The sequence below is a fragment of the Conger conger genome, chromosome 13 (genome assembly GCF_963514075.1).
Source record: "Conger conger chromosome 13, fConCon1.1, whole genome shotgun sequence".
NCBI classification, from domain to species: Eukaryota; Metazoa; Chordata; class Actinopteri; order Anguilliformes; family Congridae; genus Conger; species Conger conger.
Genome location: NC_083772.1, coordinates 20,399,795 through 20,419,534, shown reverse-complemented (window position 1 = coordinate 20,419,534; position 19,740 = coordinate 20,399,795). Strand labels below are relative to the sequence as shown.

General features: G+C 46.5%; 2 protein-coding genes across 4 annotated transcripts in view; one reads left to right on the top strand and one right to left on the bottom strand.

Annotated features, from left to right (window-relative positions):
• Positions 1 to 15,991, bottom strand: part of cog6 (component of oligomeric golgi complex 6) — a 42,724-nt gene extending 26,733 nt beyond the window's left edge. Inside the window, exons 1-4 of the mRNA XM_061217879.1 lie at positions 15,801 to 15,991; positions 15,037 to 15,180; positions 14,184 to 14,255; positions 13,536 to 13,594 (exon numbers count right to left, since the gene is read on the bottom strand). Coding sequence (XP_061073863.1) covers positions 13,536 to 13,594; positions 14,184 to 14,255; positions 15,037 to 15,180; positions 15,801 to 15,938 — 413 coding nt within the window. The 5' untranslated portion in view covers positions 15,939 to 15,991. The remainder of the gene's footprint in view (positions 1 to 13,535; positions 13,595 to 14,183; positions 14,256 to 15,036; positions 15,181 to 15,800) is intronic.
• LOC133108381 (LHFPL tetraspan subfamily member 6 protein) overlaps positions 14,866 to 19,740 on the top strand; it is a 70,078-nt gene continuing 65,203 nt past the window's right edge. Inside the window, exons 1-2 of one of the 3 annotated variants that reach the window (XM_061217882.1) lie at positions 14,866 to 14,938; positions 19,013 to 19,567. In XM_061217882.1, the coding sequence (XP_061073866.1) occupies positions 19,183 to 19,567 (385 nt within the window). In that variant the 5' untranslated portion in view covers positions 14,866 to 14,938; positions 19,013 to 19,182. Of the gene's footprint in view, positions 14,939 to 16,109; positions 16,288 to 17,712; positions 18,053 to 19,012; positions 19,568 to 19,740 lie in introns of those variants that run through there. The other 2 variants (XM_061217881.1, XM_061217880.1) reach the window with 2 other exon arrangements.

Here is a 19,740-nt window from a genome sequence, read left to right as displayed (position 1 = left end):
TCTTCAGAGTCAAAAATGGAATATGGTTTTTGCCCGGGTACTTGTCTGGGTAAGAAGCCTCGTATAAGGTAACAGAATATGTGCACCACCAGGTAGTTCAATCGTGCACAGCAGACAGAATCATTTATGCAGCACTCTGTAAACACAACGCTACACTATAACAGAGAAAAGAGAAATGGCTTCTTCAGTGCTGTCAGAAGAAACGGCTACATCGCTACTGCTTTAGTATGCCTCCTACAATTCATCAGGACTATAATTCTGTGGAATTTAACATCCGCTGCGATTCTGCTTTTGATTACATCATGAAATATAACTTCAGGCAGGTCCAGGGAGACACAGAGACCGAGAGAAGAAAGGAGAGAGAGAGTAAAAGACAAAGAGAAGGAGGGAGCAATAGAAAGAGAACAGAGGGAAAGAGATGGGGAGGGAGAGAGAAAGAGAACAGAGGGAAAGAAATGAGGAGGAGAGAAAGAGAACAGAGGGAAAGAGATGGGGAGGGGGAGAGGGAACAGAGGGAAAGAGATGGGGAGGGAGAGAGAGAGAACAGAGGGAAAGAGATGAGGAGGGAGAGAAAGAGAACAGAGGGAAAGAGATGGGGAGGGAGAGAGAGAACAGACGGAAAGAGATGGGGAGGGAGAGAGAAAGAGAGAACAGAGGGAAAGAGATGGGAAGGGAGAGAGAAAGAGAACAGAGGGAAAGAGATGGGAAGGGAGAGAGAGAGAACAGAGGGAAAGAGATGGGGAGGGAGAGAGAGAAAACAGAGGGAAAGAGATGAGAGAGGGAGAGAGAGAGAAAGAGAGAACAGAGGGAAAGAGATGGGGAGGGAGAGAGAGAGAACAGATGGAAAGAGATGTGAGGGAGAGAAAGAGAGAACAGAAGGAAAGACATGAGGAGGGAGAGAAAGAGAGAACAGAGGGAAAGAGATGAGGAGGGAGAGAGGGAGAGAAAGAGAACAGAGGGAAAGAGATGGGGAGGGAGAGAGAGAAAGAGAGAACAGAGGGAAAGAGATGAGGAGGGAGAGAGATTGAGAGAGGAGATGAGAATATGAGAGAGAGAGGGATAATGACAGACTTTATGCTGTGTTGCATTCTTGGGGCCCATATTTCATCTGTGATTCACAGCCGACTCTTTCAGGTCCTATTCCACGTAAAGCCCCATAATCTACAGCTTCCCTAACGATGCGTATTTTACAACCACACGTGCGTTTATAAATTCTCCCTTTTTATCGCTGCCATATATTTTAAAGACCATTTATTTTTCGATTCCCACGCGATTTTCACACTCATTGTGTTCTCCCGGAGTCAGCAGAATCCCGCCCGTTTCTCAGCCGAGCGCGGAGCCCCGCACCGCTGCCAAATGGCCACAAGGTGTCAGTAAAACTCCCTGTGCTCAGCGAGCTGGGGTTAACTACAGCTGACAGCTCGCAGCACACTTACTGTACCCTCGCCAAAATCCCGCTCCTCAGTCAAAGGAACATCCCAGACTTATGCTTTCCTGTACTAAGCCATTTACAAAGGCAGAGAAGCAGTATTACTAAGATGTGTGTCCCTTTCCTTTTTAAATAGCAATACAGACGTGAAAACACTGAATGGACACTTCCCTAAACAGAGGCCAAAAGAATGAAAGCCAATACATTACAATATACACTCACTGAGCACTTTATTACAATTTACATACTACTTATTCATGTGATTATCTACGCCAATCGTGTAGCAGCAATGCAATGCATACAATCATGTAGATACGGGTCAGGAGCTTCAGTTAATGTTCACATCAACCATTAGAATGGGGTAAAATTGTGATGTAAGTTATTGTGACCATGGCATGATTGTTGGTGCCAGACAGGGTGATTTGAGTATCTCAGAAACTGCTGATCTCAGGACAGTCTTTAGAGTTTGCAGAGAGTGGTGCAAAAAACAAAAAGCATCCAGTGAGCTGCAGTTCTGCGGGCATAAACGCGTTGTTAATGAGGGAAGTCAGAGGAGAAGGGCCAGACTAGTCAAACAGGAAGGTGACAGTAATGTAAATAACCACACATTACAACAGTGATATGCAGAAGAGCATCTCTGAACACACAACGCATCAAACCTCTAAGTGGAATACCTAATAAAGCCAAATACCTAATAAAGTGCTCACTGAGGATATACAATATCATTTTATATATGTAACGTGATTTGAGTAAGCTTCATTTTCATAGAGGCTGACTTATCTGTCTTGTTTGTGTCAAGGAACATAAATTGAAGCTATAAACTATAAGCATTTTGCAGATTAATTTAATAAAGTATCCATATGCCGAGCCAGGTGTAGCAAACAGGAGAAATGCTGATGAAGTCTGCTGGATGCATGAGCTGGGAATTTGGCGGATGTGAATTTTAAGCAGTCGTGTAATTAGCCACGGTGTACGCTAAGTGTTAACAGCCTCAGGGTTCCTTATGAGGGGACAGTAACTTCTGCAAACTCTGAGACAGGAGAGGTGGATCTCATCACCAGAGGAGAGATGAAGTGGTGAGATGGAGTGAGAGAGAAAAAGGAGGGATGAGAGAAGCTGGTTGGGGGTCCCAGATACAAAAGCCATGGCCATGGCAACAGCCACCCTCTGGGGGAGAACTCAAGGTCAGAGGCGGGGGTGGGGGTGGGGCAGATTTGGGCAGGGCCTTCTCCCCCCCCCCCCCCTTCATTCACCCAGTCTCTCAGTCTCTCTCTCTCCTTTGTCATCTCCTCTGCTCCCTCCCTCTGTTGTTCCTGGTCTATCCGTCCCATTCTCTCCATCACAAAGCGGTTCGGTCGGCTGGACTACACCACCCTGCCTGAGAACTCCAGTTCCCAGGTTCGCTCATTGTCACGGGCGATAAAGTCAGTGCACAAACCATTCATGAGTTATACTCACGTCAAAAATACAGCGCCGATGTAGGTCCCATTTCTCCTAATTTCATCACTCTGTGTGACGTGACGTGACATTCACTCTCTCTCTCCCTCTCTCCCTCCCCCCTCTCCCTCTCCCTCTCTCCCTCCCCCTCCCCCCTCTCTCTCCCTCCCCCTCCCCCCCTCTCTCTCCCTCCCCCTCCCCCCTCTCTCTCTCTCTCTCTCTCTCTCTCTCTCTCTCTCTCTCTCTCTCACACCCTCTCCACACCCCCCCAACTCCACCATAACAGGGAGAAGACAAGTTTCTCACAGCAAAAGCTCACAAAACCACTGCATTCAACTGCTTTTATTTTCCTTAAGTTCTCTTGGCCAACTAAGGCATGATAACAGAAAGAACAGAGAGAGGGAGAGAGGAAAAGTGAGACAGAAAGAAAGAGAGAGGGAGAGATGCCCCTTTGACGCCCCTTTATTGAATTTATCTCCGGCAATTCGTTATTTAGCATATACATTAACTTTTTAAATTAAAATAACAAAAAGAACCCAGTATCAGAAACACAAACTTCAATAAATAAATAAATTAATTAATTAATTAAAGAAAACTTCCTTGTCGCACATCATCACCCCCAATTGGAGAGAGAGACAGAGAGAGAAAGAGGAGAGACAGGGAGAGAGAGAGAGAAAGAGAGAGGGGGCAAGAGTGAGTGAGAGAGAGAGAGGAGTAAAGTGGAGAGGAAAAGATGAGGGATGTCCCGCAATGGCAGCAAAATGTTATGACCCAAATATTCGGTTTTATGTGGGGGGGGGGCTTCATACATGAACACACGAGGTCGGCTCATAATTGATATATCTGAGAGCTCCATTAACGGCTTTGGGGCCGCAGGCCTCAAGACAGAACGGCAGAGACTGACGCCGTCGCCCTGTCAAGGTGTTTCCACGGTGACTGACTCCTGAGCCAGCAGGTAATGGCTCTTTATTTCAGCCATCACTCCCCATTTAAAACTCACTCCCATCCCATAATAACCCACTGACCTCCACCGCCAGGGACACTGCGGTTACTGTGACGACAGCGGCGTGCTTGTCCAGCCTTATAGGACACAAGGTCTGATGTAAATTAGGGGAAATAAATGGGGCAGCCTGTAGCTTAGTGGCACAGGTACATGACTGAGACCTGGAAAGTTGGTGGTTCAAGCCCAAGTGTAGCCACAATATGATCAGGGCAGCTGTCGAGCCCTTGAGCAAGGCCCTTAACCTCCCCATTGCTCCTGGGGGGATTGTCGCCTGCTTATTGAACCATAAGTCGCTTTGGATAAAAAGCACCAAATAAATAACAAATTATATATACTGTACAGTACCTCCACCCAAAAAAAACGAATCCATTTCCTTCTTATTTTTAAAGAAAAAAAGAGCATGGAGATTAAAAATACACTTACAAACTCATAATTATTTTACACTTACAGTAAAAGATAAACAGTGAAATGCTTGCAGAGCTGAAAGCGACACTGTAAGCGTAATGCTTGCATGTGACTGAGTCTGACTGTACTTAATGTGGTTTAATTAGCGAACATCAGCAGCCGTGTGAGCAGACCGGAATCCGCCAAGGGGAGCCAGTGACCCCAGTAATCCTCTCTCTCATTACAGCAGCGTGTGTGAGGAAGGGTGACCTGTGCCAGCGCGCGTGTGTGTGTCTGTGTGTCTGAGTGTGTGAGCATGTGTGTCTGTGTGTGTGTGTCTGTCTGAGTGTGTGAGCATGTGTGTCTGTGTGTGTGTGTGTGTGTGTGTGTGTGTGTGTGTCTGAGCGTGTTATGTATGTGTGTGTCTGTGTGTGTGAGTGTGTGTGTGTGTGTGTGTGTCTGTGAGTGTGTGTGTGTGTGTATGAGTGTGACAGAGCGTGTATGTACGTGTGTGTCTGTGAGTGAGTGTGTGTGTGTGTGTGAGAGGAAGGGTGACCTGCCCCTTTTTAAAGCAGAGTTAATGTGCTGTTTTTATTGTGTGAGTTACAGCACGGCTGATTCTCTGCTCTGGTCTTGTGCCTCTGGCACACTGGCACTCTGCCAGAGAGGCCATAAAACATCCGTCTCTGCCCGTGTGGAGAGGTGAACCTGTGTACCTCACGCCTCTGCTGTGTGTGTGTGTGTGTGTGTGTGTGTGTGTCTGTCTACGTGTCCGCGCGTGCGTGTGTGTGTCTGTGGGTGTGTGGGGGTGTTTTGTGTGTGCGTGTGTGTGTGTACTTGCATGCACATGCATGCGTGTGCGTGCGTGCAGTAATAGTTTGTGTAGAACTACTATAAAGAGCTGTGAAACTACGCAAGAAACTATACAAGAACATTTTTAGAATTTGTATTATTATAGCCAAATTAACAGTGTGATAGAATACACACTCCAAAAAGTTCTGGGTGTCAAAATCCAAAATTAAACCTGCACAAATACAGTGACATTATGCTCCAAAGCTAAAGTGATGTTTTCACCTAACCGTGTGATGGTGGACGGTTCGGCTCTGTGAGGTATTATTATCAGTGTTAATGACAGACGCTACATTTAACTCAGACAGAAATAGCAGTGATCTCAGCCAGGCCCTTACGAAGCCATTGCAAGACAAAGAGTTCACACAAAGATGAGATCATTAATGACATTGTGTAATCCACTCCACAGAGCAGAACAATATTCTACAATAATGATATCATATTTATGAAATGTATGTTTTGGCCAGACCCTCACAAACAAAAAGTAGAATCGAGTTCATTGCTGTGGTGATACAAGCAATATACAGTACTGTGCAAAAGTCTTAGGCACCTGTATAACATTCTGTACAGATAAGATTCTTTAAAAAATAATTAAATGAAATAAACGTGCTATACATTTTACTTTACATTTTAGTAATTTGGCAGAATAGTTCAAAACTGAATCAAATCAATATTTTGTGTGACCACCCTTCGGTGTTAAAACTGCATCACTTAACCAACGTTGTCCTGCAGTTTTATAAGACAATCAGCAGGGAGGTTGTTCCAAGCATGTTGGAGAACTTGCCACAGTTCTTCTGCAGACTTTGCTTGGCTCCTTGCTTCTGATCTCATACAGCCTTGATCAAGCTTTTATGTAAAAAGTAGCCAATTGTTTACAGTAAAATGTTACTTTTTTTTCATTAAAAACAAAAATGTCTCTGTAAAATTCAATCATTTGGAAAGTGAATATTTGAAACTCACAAATGTGTTATTTTATACTAACACACACAAAAAAACATATATATATAACAAAGTCTAGGGTGCCTAAGACTTCTGCACATGTATACTTCATTTGTGCACCATTTTTGGTGCAGCATATTCATTTGTACCCAAAGAGAACATTACTGTAGGCTCAGCGTACATTTAGGAAATGCGATCCTTGAAGAACAGAAATGCACCTCCACTGTCCCTGTATTTCTGAGTGTGGATGTGATACTGTATGTTGGTAATGGGAAGGCTGTCTCACACAGGCGCCCCCCCCCTCCCCCCCCGCCCTGCACAGAGGACGTCAGCTGGCTGTAATGAGTGATCAGGGACAATAAAACACTGGGCCCAGGACACTAAGTGGCCAGAATAACCTCCTTCATCTGTGCATTCATCTGCGCGTGACAGGCTGAACACAACTGCAGCTGAGTGAGGCTGACTGAATTACAGGGCACCCTACTCCCACCCGGCCCCGCCTTCCTCAATTAGCCTGCCTCCATGGTAATGTTTTGTGTTATTTAACAAAACAAGTAAAAAAAAATAATAATAATAATAAAAAAAAACAGCCCAAGGTTTTGAAAAAGCTGGTAGCTAGTTGACCAGCTCCCTACTCAACATGGTTTGACCAGCTCAAGCTATGTTTTGAAACAGCTGGTAGCTGGTATTTTAAGCTGGTCAAGCTGGATTTTACACAGGGGTTATTTTTTGGTTTTGCCGTGGAGGGGATTACAGGGAAATGGAGTGGTCTCTTGTCTGGGTCAGGAGGACAGCACAGAACGTTCCGCACTAGTACATTTCAGTCAGCTGGTGCGGCATTTCACTACCGAGCGATTTTCACCCTCTTATGCTAAAAACCCCGACAGCAGCGCTGAAGCACGTGCTAACGTGCTAACGACGCACCTCAGATCACCGGCACGTGTTTCAGCGCGATGCCAAAACACGCTCTGCTTACACAGCCTCCGACCAACGGCTCATAAAAACAGCCTCTGAATGGGGAGGGAATTAGAGAAACAATGCCTGCATTTAACCCCCGGGGAGAGGGGCAAACACACACACGTCCTGCTGTGTTTAGTACACAGCCCAGCTCTTTAAAGGTAGAGCCACGACAACCCCCTTCAAAGAGCCCCACCGACCCCCCCTCCCCCTGCGGAGGGTGTGTGAGTGACAGGGGGAGTGTGACAGCCCCCACCCCCCTCCTATAATGACTTGTGCGTGTTAACAATGCGAACCCGTTTCCCAAAGGGCCTGTCAGCCCAACCAGCAGAGCAGTGCAATTATTGCACCTCTGCAGTCGACATACTGTCAGGGAAGTCGCATTCCTAACAAGCGCGCGATTTCAAAACGCACGACTCTATTTATAATCTGGAGGCCTGCATACGGTACGGCAGCCACACCGTGCAGTCTGACCCAGTGTGCCGTGGTTCTGTACACAGTTATCTTTCCTCTCCACAACAGACGCTAAAGTCCAGACACCTCCCCGTTCCTGTGCTAGTGTTAGCACCGAGCCGGCCACCCTGGTTACAGCTCAAACGCTGGTGCGATCAGCCCCTTTGTAGCGGGACGGCTTCGGTACCCTGCTGTAAAAAACGCTCAAGCTAGGTTTATACCCAGCTAGACCAGCTTATGACCAGCTTGGTCATGCTGGTTGACCAGCTTATGACCAGCTTGGTCATGCTGGTTGACCAGTTTATGACCAGATTGGTCATGCTGGTTGACCAGCTTATGATCAGCTTGACCAGCTCAATGTTCACGCTGGATTTTACAGCAGGTTCTCCAGTAAAGAGAGGGGCGTGAATAGACAGCGCGGTTCAGACAACGCTCGGCTCTGTTCAGACAGCTCTCGCTCCGGGGCAAACGCATGCTTTGGCAAAGCGGGGTGAATGAGAGTCCGCCACAGAGAGGAGGACAAAGGACAGGTGATGAAGGGGACAGGTGTGTCTGGCCACCTGGCGGAACGCGTGCGTGTGTGTGAATGTGTGCGTGGAGCATCGCCCAACAAACGGAAATAAGCACCGAGTTCTTTGTGCTCTGAGACAGGTCCTTTCAGACACACCGGATCCCCCGGGCTCGCACACAACAGGGTGAAGGCTGCCGTGTTTCAGACCATCCCTGTGAGGCCCAAACGCGCTACCACATGTATGTGCGTGCACAAACACCGCCCCTCCCCCACCACGTCTAACCGCACCGTTTCTATCCGACCGAGATCTACGACCCTCAGATGGGCGCTGTTTCACGAAAGCTCAGGTCTTCAGGTCACACATTCTAAATATTCTGCTTCAGGCGGTTTCCAGTGTAAAACAGCATGTAAAAAAAGAAAAGAAAACTCCTATCCGCTGTGTTAACACACAAAGTCTCAGACTTTCTCAGGGTGGTGGGATATTTTTTTTCCATCCTTCTCTTTATTCACCATTTAGAAAAGATGTCCCATGACAGGGGCTGCCTATAGCCTAGTGGCTAAGATCCGAGCAGCTGTTCGGCCCTTGAGCATGGCCCTCACCCCCACATTGGCCCCTGCTTTGTCTATTCAACTGTAATTGGCTTTGGATAAAAGCGTCAGCTAAATAAGTGTAATGTGAAGGCCGGTTCAGTAGCGGGGTGGCCCCAGGTCCAGAGACACGGGGTCCAGAGACAGGACCGGACCGGAGTGCGAGTGTTTTGGGAGCCGGGAGGCAGATCGAGCGGAGGGAGGTGTCGGGGGCCGACGGCGTGTCATCGGAGCGCAGCTGCTAACACGCTAAGAGCCCCGACCCGTGTGCGCACCTCCCCAGAGAGAGCCTTCTGGAACATTCCGGGTCAACATCACAAGCGAAGCGGAGTCCGTGAGCATGTGTGTTCCCGTACAGCTGAGGGTATATGACCCCCCCCCCCCCACCCCGACCTCTCTCATTCCCCTGCTGCAGAAGAGACCCCCCCCCCTTCCCCCTCCCCCAATGTAGACAGTACATGCACTTCTACATCCAGACACAAAGACACAACCCCGGGTGCAAATCCCCCCCCACCAGAACCAGGCAGGGTGTGGATTGGAAGAAGACATTTCACCCTGCTGCAGACACCCAAAGCCAAGCAGGGTACACCGCCTTGTACAGAAACCCCTACCCGAAACAAGCATTACATCACGTTACATTTTATTCAGGAGACGATTTCATCAGAAGCCACCGGCATAGAAAAAGTGCATAGAACAAACTACAGAACTTGTTGGATAAAACAATTCACACAGAATCAGTTATACAGCCTTGAACATTAAGCCTAGTACACATGGCGAATAGGCCAGTAAGGAATTTGGTCAGTACCAAGATACAAAATACAAATGCAAATACAGCATAAATACAACTGCAACAGACCAAGATTTACCTACAATTAACACAGTAATACCTACACCATTTAGTCCAGAGCAGGACTAAACATGGCCTCAATCACATTTTCCCTCTTTATCGGCCTGTGCCCTTTCCCGTATCCCCCTCTCCATCCCTCCATCCCTGCCCTCCCCACACACACATACACACACACACACACGTCTATGTTCTGGCGGGATGTAACCTTCTCTTCAGGAAGGTCTTTGCGGTGCCAGTGAAGCGTGGAATTACCAACTGTACATCACAGCTGTCAGCGAGGGCTCTGCCAACCACCAACAGCCCCGCCCCTCCTGTCCAGGCCTGTCGCTGCTCGCAAGGTCGCCCGGCCGACGCACCGACTCCGCCTCCTCCCTCCTCTGTCTCCGCCCCCCTGGCACGACCACATTGCTCCACTCCGCAGACTCTACCTAGACCGTGTCCAATCAGCCTACTATTGAGTATGCACGTCGTATACAACTTGGGTACAGCTTGAATACTCAACAGTAGGCACTACTCTCGCAACCACACTTCTCCACTCATTCTGAAAAAAATACTGAAACAAAAGGATGCCCTCTTGTTCCCTTGCTCAAGTATCCCTCAGGACCCTCCAAGGTCCTTCAAGGAGAATGTAACGGGTTGTAATGCCCTTTAAGCCTGATCGCGGACCTCGATCGATTTCCAGGTCACTTGACGGATAAAATAAGTGATCAGAACGAGCAGTCTGCCTCATAGCTCCGCCCCCTTCCTCCACAACTGCACCGCACAGCCAATCGCAAACGGCGCCCCGTCACCATTCCGCAGAGCGTACCCGTCGTGTCCCCATCGACAGCGCCCCCCATCCTCTCCGACCGACCCCTCCTCCAAACGGGCTTGACTGACTCTCCGTAAACAGCCGCGACGCACACCTGTGACCACCCAGTCGTAGCGCTGTGATCTGTGACAGACACCTCTCCTGCTCGTCCCTTTGTGCTCTGCGGCCTGATCATCCTCCAGTCAATAAGAGCGCAGACACCGATCGTCTGGGGCTCCATGGCGCTTAATTACTGGTGTTAGAATCACACTGCATCATTATTACAGGCCCAAACAGCCCTGATTACAGTTATTCAGCTCTAATCACTGTTTGAAGGGCTCTCCTGAATCACCACTTCTGTAGCATCTACCTTTGCATAGAAATCAGCGCACTAGGCCAAGGCTTACATTAAAACCTGACCGGATATCCCAGCGCATCCAATTGTTTTTATTAATGGAGTGGCTGCCTGGATGTGACAATGCAGTTGGACCGTATTTGTAAAGAGGCCAGGTTTTACGAGCTCTCGCTGGCACAGTAAAATCACAGAGATACATCAGGACGCAGAAATGCATTACTGTTCGTGGAAGAGATGTAAACTAGACTCAGAGCAGAAGCAGATGGCAGTGACATCACAACACTGGTACCATATAGGCCAGCCTGTAGCCTAGTGGCTAAGGTGCTTGACTGGGACCCGGAAGGCTGGTGGTTCAGTCCCCAGTGTAGCCACAGCTGTTGGGCCCTTGAGCCAGGCCCTTAACCCCACATTGTTCCAGGGGGGATTGACCCCTGCTTAGTCTAATCAACTGTAAGTCGATTAGCGTCAGCTAAATAACTGCAATCTCATATAGAGATAACAGCGAGAACGAGGCTAAGAAACACCGCTAGCCCTGACTGCATTACCGAGTGGAAGTGTTCCGTGAATTAAATCAAATTAACGCTCCTGTGAGCTGAAGAAGTCATGTGAAGTTTCGCAAGGCGTTCTCACCTCACACCTTGGCGTGAAGATTAATATGCAGGAATTAATATGCAAGATTCTAACCAAAAGCCTAGTAAGATGGTGCGAAACCTGCAGAAACTAGTAACGTTGTCCTTAATTTCAACCTTAAGGAAGACAGCGCAAAGGAAAATGAAATGAAAGTGATGAAGACGGAGCCTCTCCCTGTTCCAATGTCAAACAGCAGAGGGATATTCTGAGATACCCGGCACTCAAAATCAACACTCTTCTCTCCCCTCACAGCTACACGGCTCAGATACCAAATCACTCACATTTAAGTCAGAAACTACATGGGAAAAGTTTCAGCGCTTTTACAAATATAATCTCTTCCAAAGACGGTTTGCTGAAGGATTGAACTGCGGTGCCAGGGAAATCAAGTTTAGGGAAGTTTGTGTTAAGTCTTGGAGGGGGTGCTGCAGTACGTGAATAAAATTACAGCGAGATCCTTCGTTTAGAAATGAGCGGCGTGGCTCCCGTCTCTTTGATTCCTCCGCGTTTGGGTGGGAGCTGTTTGAAGATTCCCTTTGACTGATTCCCTTTGGTGGAGAGGCACTCCGCATCTCAGACAGCCAGGCCGATGCAGGCCCAGGCAAGCCCCTCTCGCCCCGCTCCCTTTGAACAGGGAGAGCAGCTCCGGGCTCGGGTACGACAGCAGAATAAAAAGGCCGAACTCCATCGCTATCCCGGGAGACGCTCAACCCACACAGGGGTACAAAATCTCCTAAAGCTGTGGTCCTCACTCCTGGTCCTGGAGAGCTGCAGGGTGTGCTGGCCTTTGTTTTGTTTTCACCTTTTCAACCAATTCAGACTCAAGAAACCAGGTGAGGGGAGTTAACTGTGTAATAAACTGCTTTAATTGATCAATTAAGTGCTCAGTAACAACAAAAGCCAGCACACCCTGCGGCTCTCAAGGACCACTGTGGACCACTGTCCTAAACCCATCCACTGTGTGTTTACACGAAGTGGAACTAAAAATGGCTGCGTTTTAAGGCCAGGTTTTAGTCCAGCACAGATCGTCACTGCGACCGAGGGTATACAATGTCAATGGTTGAAACAGCATCAGGTTTATACTCTGGCCGACTGAAGTGCATTTATACTTTTTACAAAGGTCAACCACCAAGGTATACGTTGGGTGTCTATCGTTCAGGAACGTTCTGCGATTTCAGTGGAGCTGCACTCTGCCACTAAACTATAGACTGGCCTTTAAAAGCACAACATCGTAAAGCTTGCCAAAATGAATATTCGTTTGGCAAATAGATTTCAGTGGGCAAATTTCTTCCCATCTTACATTAATTGAAAAGCTCCACATATTCATTCCTTTAAAGGAAAGGTGTAGACACCTAAGAAACAACATTCTTTCCACTGTATCCGTCAATTTAATTGTGCACAGGATGTACATGTACAGTACCTTGTTCGTATTTCATAAGTTTGTATACATATCATGCCAAAATTAATACAAAATGTTGCAATGCCAAGTTTCCATTCTACTAATAAGAAATGTCCCATACTAGTCATGTGAAGATTTTGAGTCTGAAGACTGACTAAAGATGCCTTTCACAGGTCATGCTGTGTTAGGGGCTCTGAAGGAGAAACAAGCTGTTCTCTAACTCTATAAAGTCTATAACTCTCTAAAGTCTCTAAATCCAATCGCTCCATCTCCATCACACCTGTCGCAAGGAGATTAGGCTGCAGGCTGCAGGAAGGGGGATTGAAGATTACGGAAAATCAGGCGGGCTAACTCAATTTCATTCAGTTCCCGGCTTGTGCAGGGCTCCACTTATGGGCAGAGACTCTGTTGGGACTTGTGATGTCACAGCAAAGGTCACAGGCACTAGAAACAGAGCAGAGGAACAGGACTTGTGTGATGTCACAGGCCCCGTAGAGCAGAAGAACTGTGCTTGTGTGATGTCACAGGCACCAGAGACAGAGCAGAGGAGCTGTGCTTGTGTGATGTCACAGGAGCCAGAGGCATAGCAGAGGAACAGTGCTTGTGTGATTTCACAGGCACCATAGCGCAGAAGAACTGTGCTTGTGTGATGTCACAGGCACCAGATACAGAGCAGAGGAGCTGTGCTTGTGTGATGTCACAGGAGCCAGAGGCATAGCAGACGAACAGTGCTTGTGTGATTTCACAGGCACAAGAGACAGAGTAGAGGAACAGAGCTGACCCAGCAGTTTTTCTGCTCTCCTGGACCAATGCAATACTGTTACTGCATACCATCCATGCCAAACTAGGGTGGAAATAAATTTAGGTCAAAAACACCCACGTGTGGTTCAAACTGTCCTGCCAAAATTCAGCACGCCCATCCCTCCCCCCCCTCCTTTGCCTTGACCCCAAAAGCAGAGGCACTCACTTCTCTCCTTGCAGCTTGTTGGTTTTGACGATCAGGTCCTGCGTTTGCTCTTTGGCAGCCTGTAGGGTGCAGTGGAGAGGAGCTTTAGTGCGTGGAGTGAGGGGGGGTGGCACAGCCAGCTAAAGTCACCTTGGTGGAATCTACAGTCCTCTGCCAAGTTAGCCTGGCTGGACACACTGCAGTCTGCCCATAAGCGGACATAGGCGAACGAGCTTGTACACAGAGCAATGGCTTCTGGGACTGGAAAACCAGGATGCACAATCTTTTTTTATTTTAAAATTCTGTGTTTTTTGGTGATTGTTACCTACATGTCACTGTGGCATCATGCTTACTGTTTTGCAGTAGTGCTGCAAGATAAGTTTCCTAAGTGAAGATAACAAAGTGAACTGAACCTGCTGCAGTGCTGACAGTAAAAACAGTAAAAGCATGATGCTGGTTTTCAATGCATCTTAAAGTAGGCCCCAGCTCTGCCCATAGCTCGATCTCTAGCTTGAGAAGGTGCACTTGTACACATGCAGTCGTACACTGTTACGCAGTGTGTCTGGCTATGTCAGGCTACAAAAGCAGTTCAGAGCTCACTCAAAGTGAGAACAGGTGACAATCTCAGTACATAACAGAGCTGACAAAAAAAAAATTCACACACTGCACCTTTAGCCGGTTAGTCATCTCCTCACAACATGAACTCATCGCTTGTACATCCTCGTGCACGCTCTCAAGTTCCTAAAAGACAAGAGAAGAATAGAACCACAACAACAGGGTTTACCACTACATTACAATAGTTATTTAGCTGACACTTTTATCCAAAGCAACTTACAGTTGATTAGACTAAGCAGGGAGCACTAACTGAGATATCTCAGCCTTGTGCTCGACTTAACAGATTACCACTGACTGTAGATGTACATGAGCGGCTGTGTATCATAATGGTGAGGAAATTGGGCTTGTAACCTTAAAGTTGCAGGTTCGAGTTCCAGTTAACCTTGAACAAGGTACGTACAAGGTACCCATACTGTAAATACAGTATCTTAATATAATCAAACACAGGTCACAGCTGGTTAGATCACAAGTGGAGCTACATCAAAAAGTATGTTGTCCTGAATGCTTGTAACTGCAAATTTACATTAAATGACAATATAGAATCTACTTGGAAAGAACTGATGTTTTCCAACTGGACACCCTATCCAGTTCCTGGAGATCTACTGCCCTGTAGGTTTTCACTCAAACCTTCACAGAGCACACTTCAATCAATGGAAAGAGATCTCATAGAGCTGCCAATTAGTAGAATCAGGTGTGGCAAAGTAGCAGTGGCTGATTCCAGCGAGAACTACCAGCAGCGTGAGCAGGCAGTTTGAAGAATTGTCCACAGCGTAAAAGGCATGCTGTGGTCGACATTTCTTTCTGTTTGGGTAATAGCCGATACATACTGCATGTCCTCAGTCGTTAAGATTATGTAGCCTCAATGGGTGAAACTCCTGTCGGGTTCCGTTGGCTAGCAATCTGTTACCTCTTTTACATCTTTAAATATCCCCACGAACTCTTCATTGATGGAGAGGCTGCGGCGCTCGATGTCCCCGCGGAGGTTTCTGCGAGTCCTGAGACTGTTCTCGTTGAAGAACAACGACAGTGCTTTGAGTGCTTCCAGCATCTCCTGAAATGTCATTTTAGCATATACGTTAGCAAGAAGGCAAGCCTGCCGGCAGTGTAGCAGACAGGTGCAATTTCATTTCAAGTAACTAGCAACCCTGGTGTAAAATGGAACTGTGATCAGCTTGAAATACCAGTTACTGACTGTTTCAAAACATAGCTTGAGCTGGTCATACAATGTTGAGTATGGAGCTGGTCTAACTGGTAAACCAGCCACCAGCGATTTCAAAGCCTAGCTGTTTTCAGCAGGGTAGACTCAAAGTACTATCAATTGTAGCATAAAAACATCTTTCATAATGCCCTGTAAAACCAAGCAACATGCATAGCTACATAAAACTCAAGTCGCATAAACAAGTTAACGTTAACATTTCAATGTTTCTTGTGTGAACCAGCACACTTTCTACCAGCCTGCTCCAACATGAAACAATCTAGCAATTTGACATTGTTGCTTATTAGCGAGCAAGGTACTAGGTGAACTCGCATGAATTCAATTTTGCTGCAGTTTCGCCTCACAGTATATCACTGATATTATCAGCTTCCTTATACAACTGACGTTAGCTGTAGCTAGTAGCGCAATTCTGGCCAAGCTCGTTAGCATACCGAGTTAATAATCGCCAAACCAACCTTGTCATTGTCCAATCTGGTTTCCAGGATCTTATTTAGTTTTCTAGATAACGGGTTGTTGGGCTGCGGGGCTACATTGCCGCTGTTATGAATGAGAGTAGATGTGTCAGATGAAATTTCTACTTTAGTGTCTGCCATGATCAACAGCTTCACACGTCAACAAGGAAACGATTGCGTCCGTCTCTGAAATAGGTCCGCTTAGAAAAACGACTGGAATTACAACGTTCCGTTCTTAGTTTATTCATCAAATGCCCCGACTCTTAATTGTCTTTACGTTTGCGTAGACTGGGCTTCTGTTTGCGAACCATTATACGTCGTGTCTTTCCAGAATGTAGAATTCAACCGTTGTATATCATATTTAGGAAATTAAGTTGCAAACATAGGTAAAGAAAGCGCTTCAAACCCCAAACTTGGTAAATGCAATGTTTAGTTCGTACAAAGTTATTTTTTCTCCAATTGTGTCGAACTTCAGATGTCTGCGCCCAATGTGAGTTGTCCACCATTTTTTGCTGTCTGTTATTTTTTATTTTGTGGATAACCATGTTTGATCACTTTCGTAATTACAGTTTCAGTTTTGCCCAATAGTTCTTACTGGAGAAAAAACTATGTGCATTCCATAAAATGCAAGATAGAAATGTTACACCTCAACAACATAACCCTAAACTGTAAACACTAAAATACAACCAGTCCTCTTTAGGAGGGACTGTAAGGACAATTTAATTTGAGGTTAAATTGAATTAATGGCCGCGGGTGTAATGTGATGGATGACAACAGAGTATCCCCAGTAAATAATCATAAGTCTGACCTTGACTATAGATGCTTTGTCATTACATTATCACAATGACTGGTAATGATATATTACACTGTGAGACCTGCTCTGTAGTTTGTTCTGATGACCTTGATATGGACATGTTTTTTGTATGTTGCTTTGGATAAAAGTGTATACATAAAATGTAGTTTAATGTAATGAGACAATCTGATTCTGCAACCAGTGTACACCAGTGTCTCCTTTACCGCTGACAAATATAACCATGCTGATTTCTCACTGAGAATTTTTCCACAAATGTTTCTGGTGGATGTTTAAATCTTTGATATGGGGCTTACAAACATGAAGGGGTTGCTATAAATCCCACTTGGTATCCCGGCAGATCTACAAACTGTGTATGAGTATCTGCCGTTGGTAAATTTACACCACAGAGCTGGAGAGCAATGTGGTAAAATATGCACTGTGATTCCACACATTCTCAGGTACAAGGATTCACACTAATATCTATCACCACAATCTATCACCACAATGTGCTAAAGTGCTCTGCTTATGCATAGCTGCGGAGCTTAATGTATGCAACCCAAAATAATACTTTTGGGCTAACATTTACGATTTCCTCATTTAGCATTTCTATTATATTTAACATTTCGACTTTGTTAAATGGGCATATAAATACAGCTATTCTTTAGGAAGGTAACACCTACACTTTCAGAACAAATTGTACAAAGCCTTGTCACTGGGACCATACCATATAGACACATACAATTGTACACCATCCCAGCAATACATAACTAATTGTACCTGTTCTTGTACTTATTAGTTCCCAAATAGAACATTATTCTACTTTCTGGGCACATTTGGGAAATGTTTTCCTCAACCATTATTTTTGGGAGTGTACGGTTCCTCAAAGCTTTGAGAACAGGCAGTTTATTGTTAGTTATGGTATTACAGTCAGAATTTCAGTGGTGATTTAAAACGTACAAACCATAGCAAGGAGCACATCGCGTGTGCGTGTGTGTGCGCCTGCCTGTGCTGCTAGCGACAGACCGGGACAGGCGAAACAGAAAGTCCTGCCCCTGGGTGGAGATTGAGTTGATTGATGGTCCCATCGTGAGTATGGCTCACAGACACAGTCGCCCCCTTGCAACCTCCCACTCTCACAAGCTCAAAGAATTTTGCGCGACGTTTTCTCCAGTGGGTCGTCGGCATAGATCGCTCTGTGCTGTTCACGGCTGATCACACTTGCGATATCGGCTGTTGGATCCCGTGGAGCCTTTTGAAAGGAGATAAAGTGACGGACAATCCGGTTCTGAAACTACTTCGTTTCGCAAAGTGCTCCGGCAGACAGCAACTCTTTATTTTGATTCACCTACTTTTGGATTTTAAAAGTTAATTGTTCTCCCTTGCACGCTGCGACACTTTCGCTAAATGGGACATTCTCGAAGGATTAATTAAACAGCGGAATCAGCTGGAGACGTATTAACATGTAAGTTCTGCCTCTGCCTACTGCACCTCCTCGATACCCGTTCACGGTACAGTCTCATCTCTCGCTGGCTATCTCGCAGCCTTCGCATTTTACCTGGGCATCCCCGTGCCATTCTGCCGAGGAAGATAATGTGCAGTTATTGCGAACTGTAAACTGTGCACTGAACAAGCTGACTAGAATACGTCAAATGTAGCATCGATCCTTCCGTTGAATAATTTTTTTCAGTTTGCCAAATTCATTATGAAAATCGCACAAACTTCGCTGTCTAGCCAATGGGTCATTGGAGAAAGGATGTTCAGTTGGCGTTTTTGCATTGTGTAACTTTTATTGGCTCAATGTATTGAAATTGGAGCACACGTGTATTGCTAGAAAACAGTTCTGTAGAAAGTATAGGTGTAGTATTCGTAGGCAATAGTGATTGACGCTACCAGCGGTGTATGGTTATATAAATTATTCATTTCTGAACACATTCCGTGGCATTGTTGAGTTTTCGAGTGCGCGCGTGTGTGCGCATTTTCTTTGGAGGTTTTAGCTGTGGATTTCACGGACTAATTCCGCACAGTTATGCGTTGGAGTTGTCTCCCATCAGCGTCTAGAAAGCATTTCTGTGCCTGTGATTTTAGATTAGTTTGTCTTGTATTTATGGAATATATGACGGGAATAATAATGATTCCCCCCTGCATTATTTTCTCTATGTCCCGCCTGTAGTGGCAGCGTTTCAGCGGATGATCGAAGATGAACAAATGTTTATGTTTTGTCTTTTTATTTTACTTCTTTAACTCGCTTGATTAAAAACTGAATTGTATTTATCTGTTTACATCATACTGAAGTACTTCCTTTCTGAAATGAATAAAGTGGTCTGCATTTCATTTTGGGGCGTTGTTGGAGTGCGCTTTTGTTTAATTTAATTATTCAGCTGCCTGACCAGCCATAAGGTTAACTCCCCATTTTTGTCTTCAGGGGCCATCAGTCAGTGAGAACGAGTGGAGACCTACGGTGTGGATACAATTAAAGAAACAAAACAAGCTGTAAGAAAGCGAAGAGGAAAGTTCCAGCGCAGAGTGAATATAGCCTGAAGCAGTGTTGGGCATTTCCACAGCACAGAGTCTGACCGAGTCGGCCTGTCAGCGATGGCGTCGAGCCTGACCTGTGCGGGAGTGGTGTGGGCACTGCTGTCCTTCCTGTGCGCCGTGGCGTCCTGCGTGGGGTTCTTCATGCCTTACTGGCTGCTGGGTTCGCAGATGGATAAGCCGGTTTCGTTCGGAACATTCCGGCGCTGCTCCTACCCGGTGCGGGACGAGGAGAGGCAGGCGACGGTGATGCTGGAGCAGTGCGGCCGCTACGCTTCGTTCCAGGGCATTCCCAGCCTGGAGTGGCGGATCTGCACCGTGGTGACGGGCGTGGGCTGTGGCCTCCTCCTCCTTGTGGGGCTCACTGCGCTCATGGGCTGCTGCGTGTCCGACCTCATCTCCCGCACCATCGGGCGCGTCGCCGGGGGCATCCAGTTCGTCGGGGGTAAGTCAGAGCACTCTGGGGCGCCTTCGGTCTTCCCACCCTTACCACCCTGCTCACTCCACTGGGTACAAACAGTGCAGGGAAATACTTTCAGCCACCCCTCTGATTTTGAAAAGCAGAACTTGCTTACTTTGGAATCAGATTCTGTTGCACAAAAGGACCCTGTTGTATTG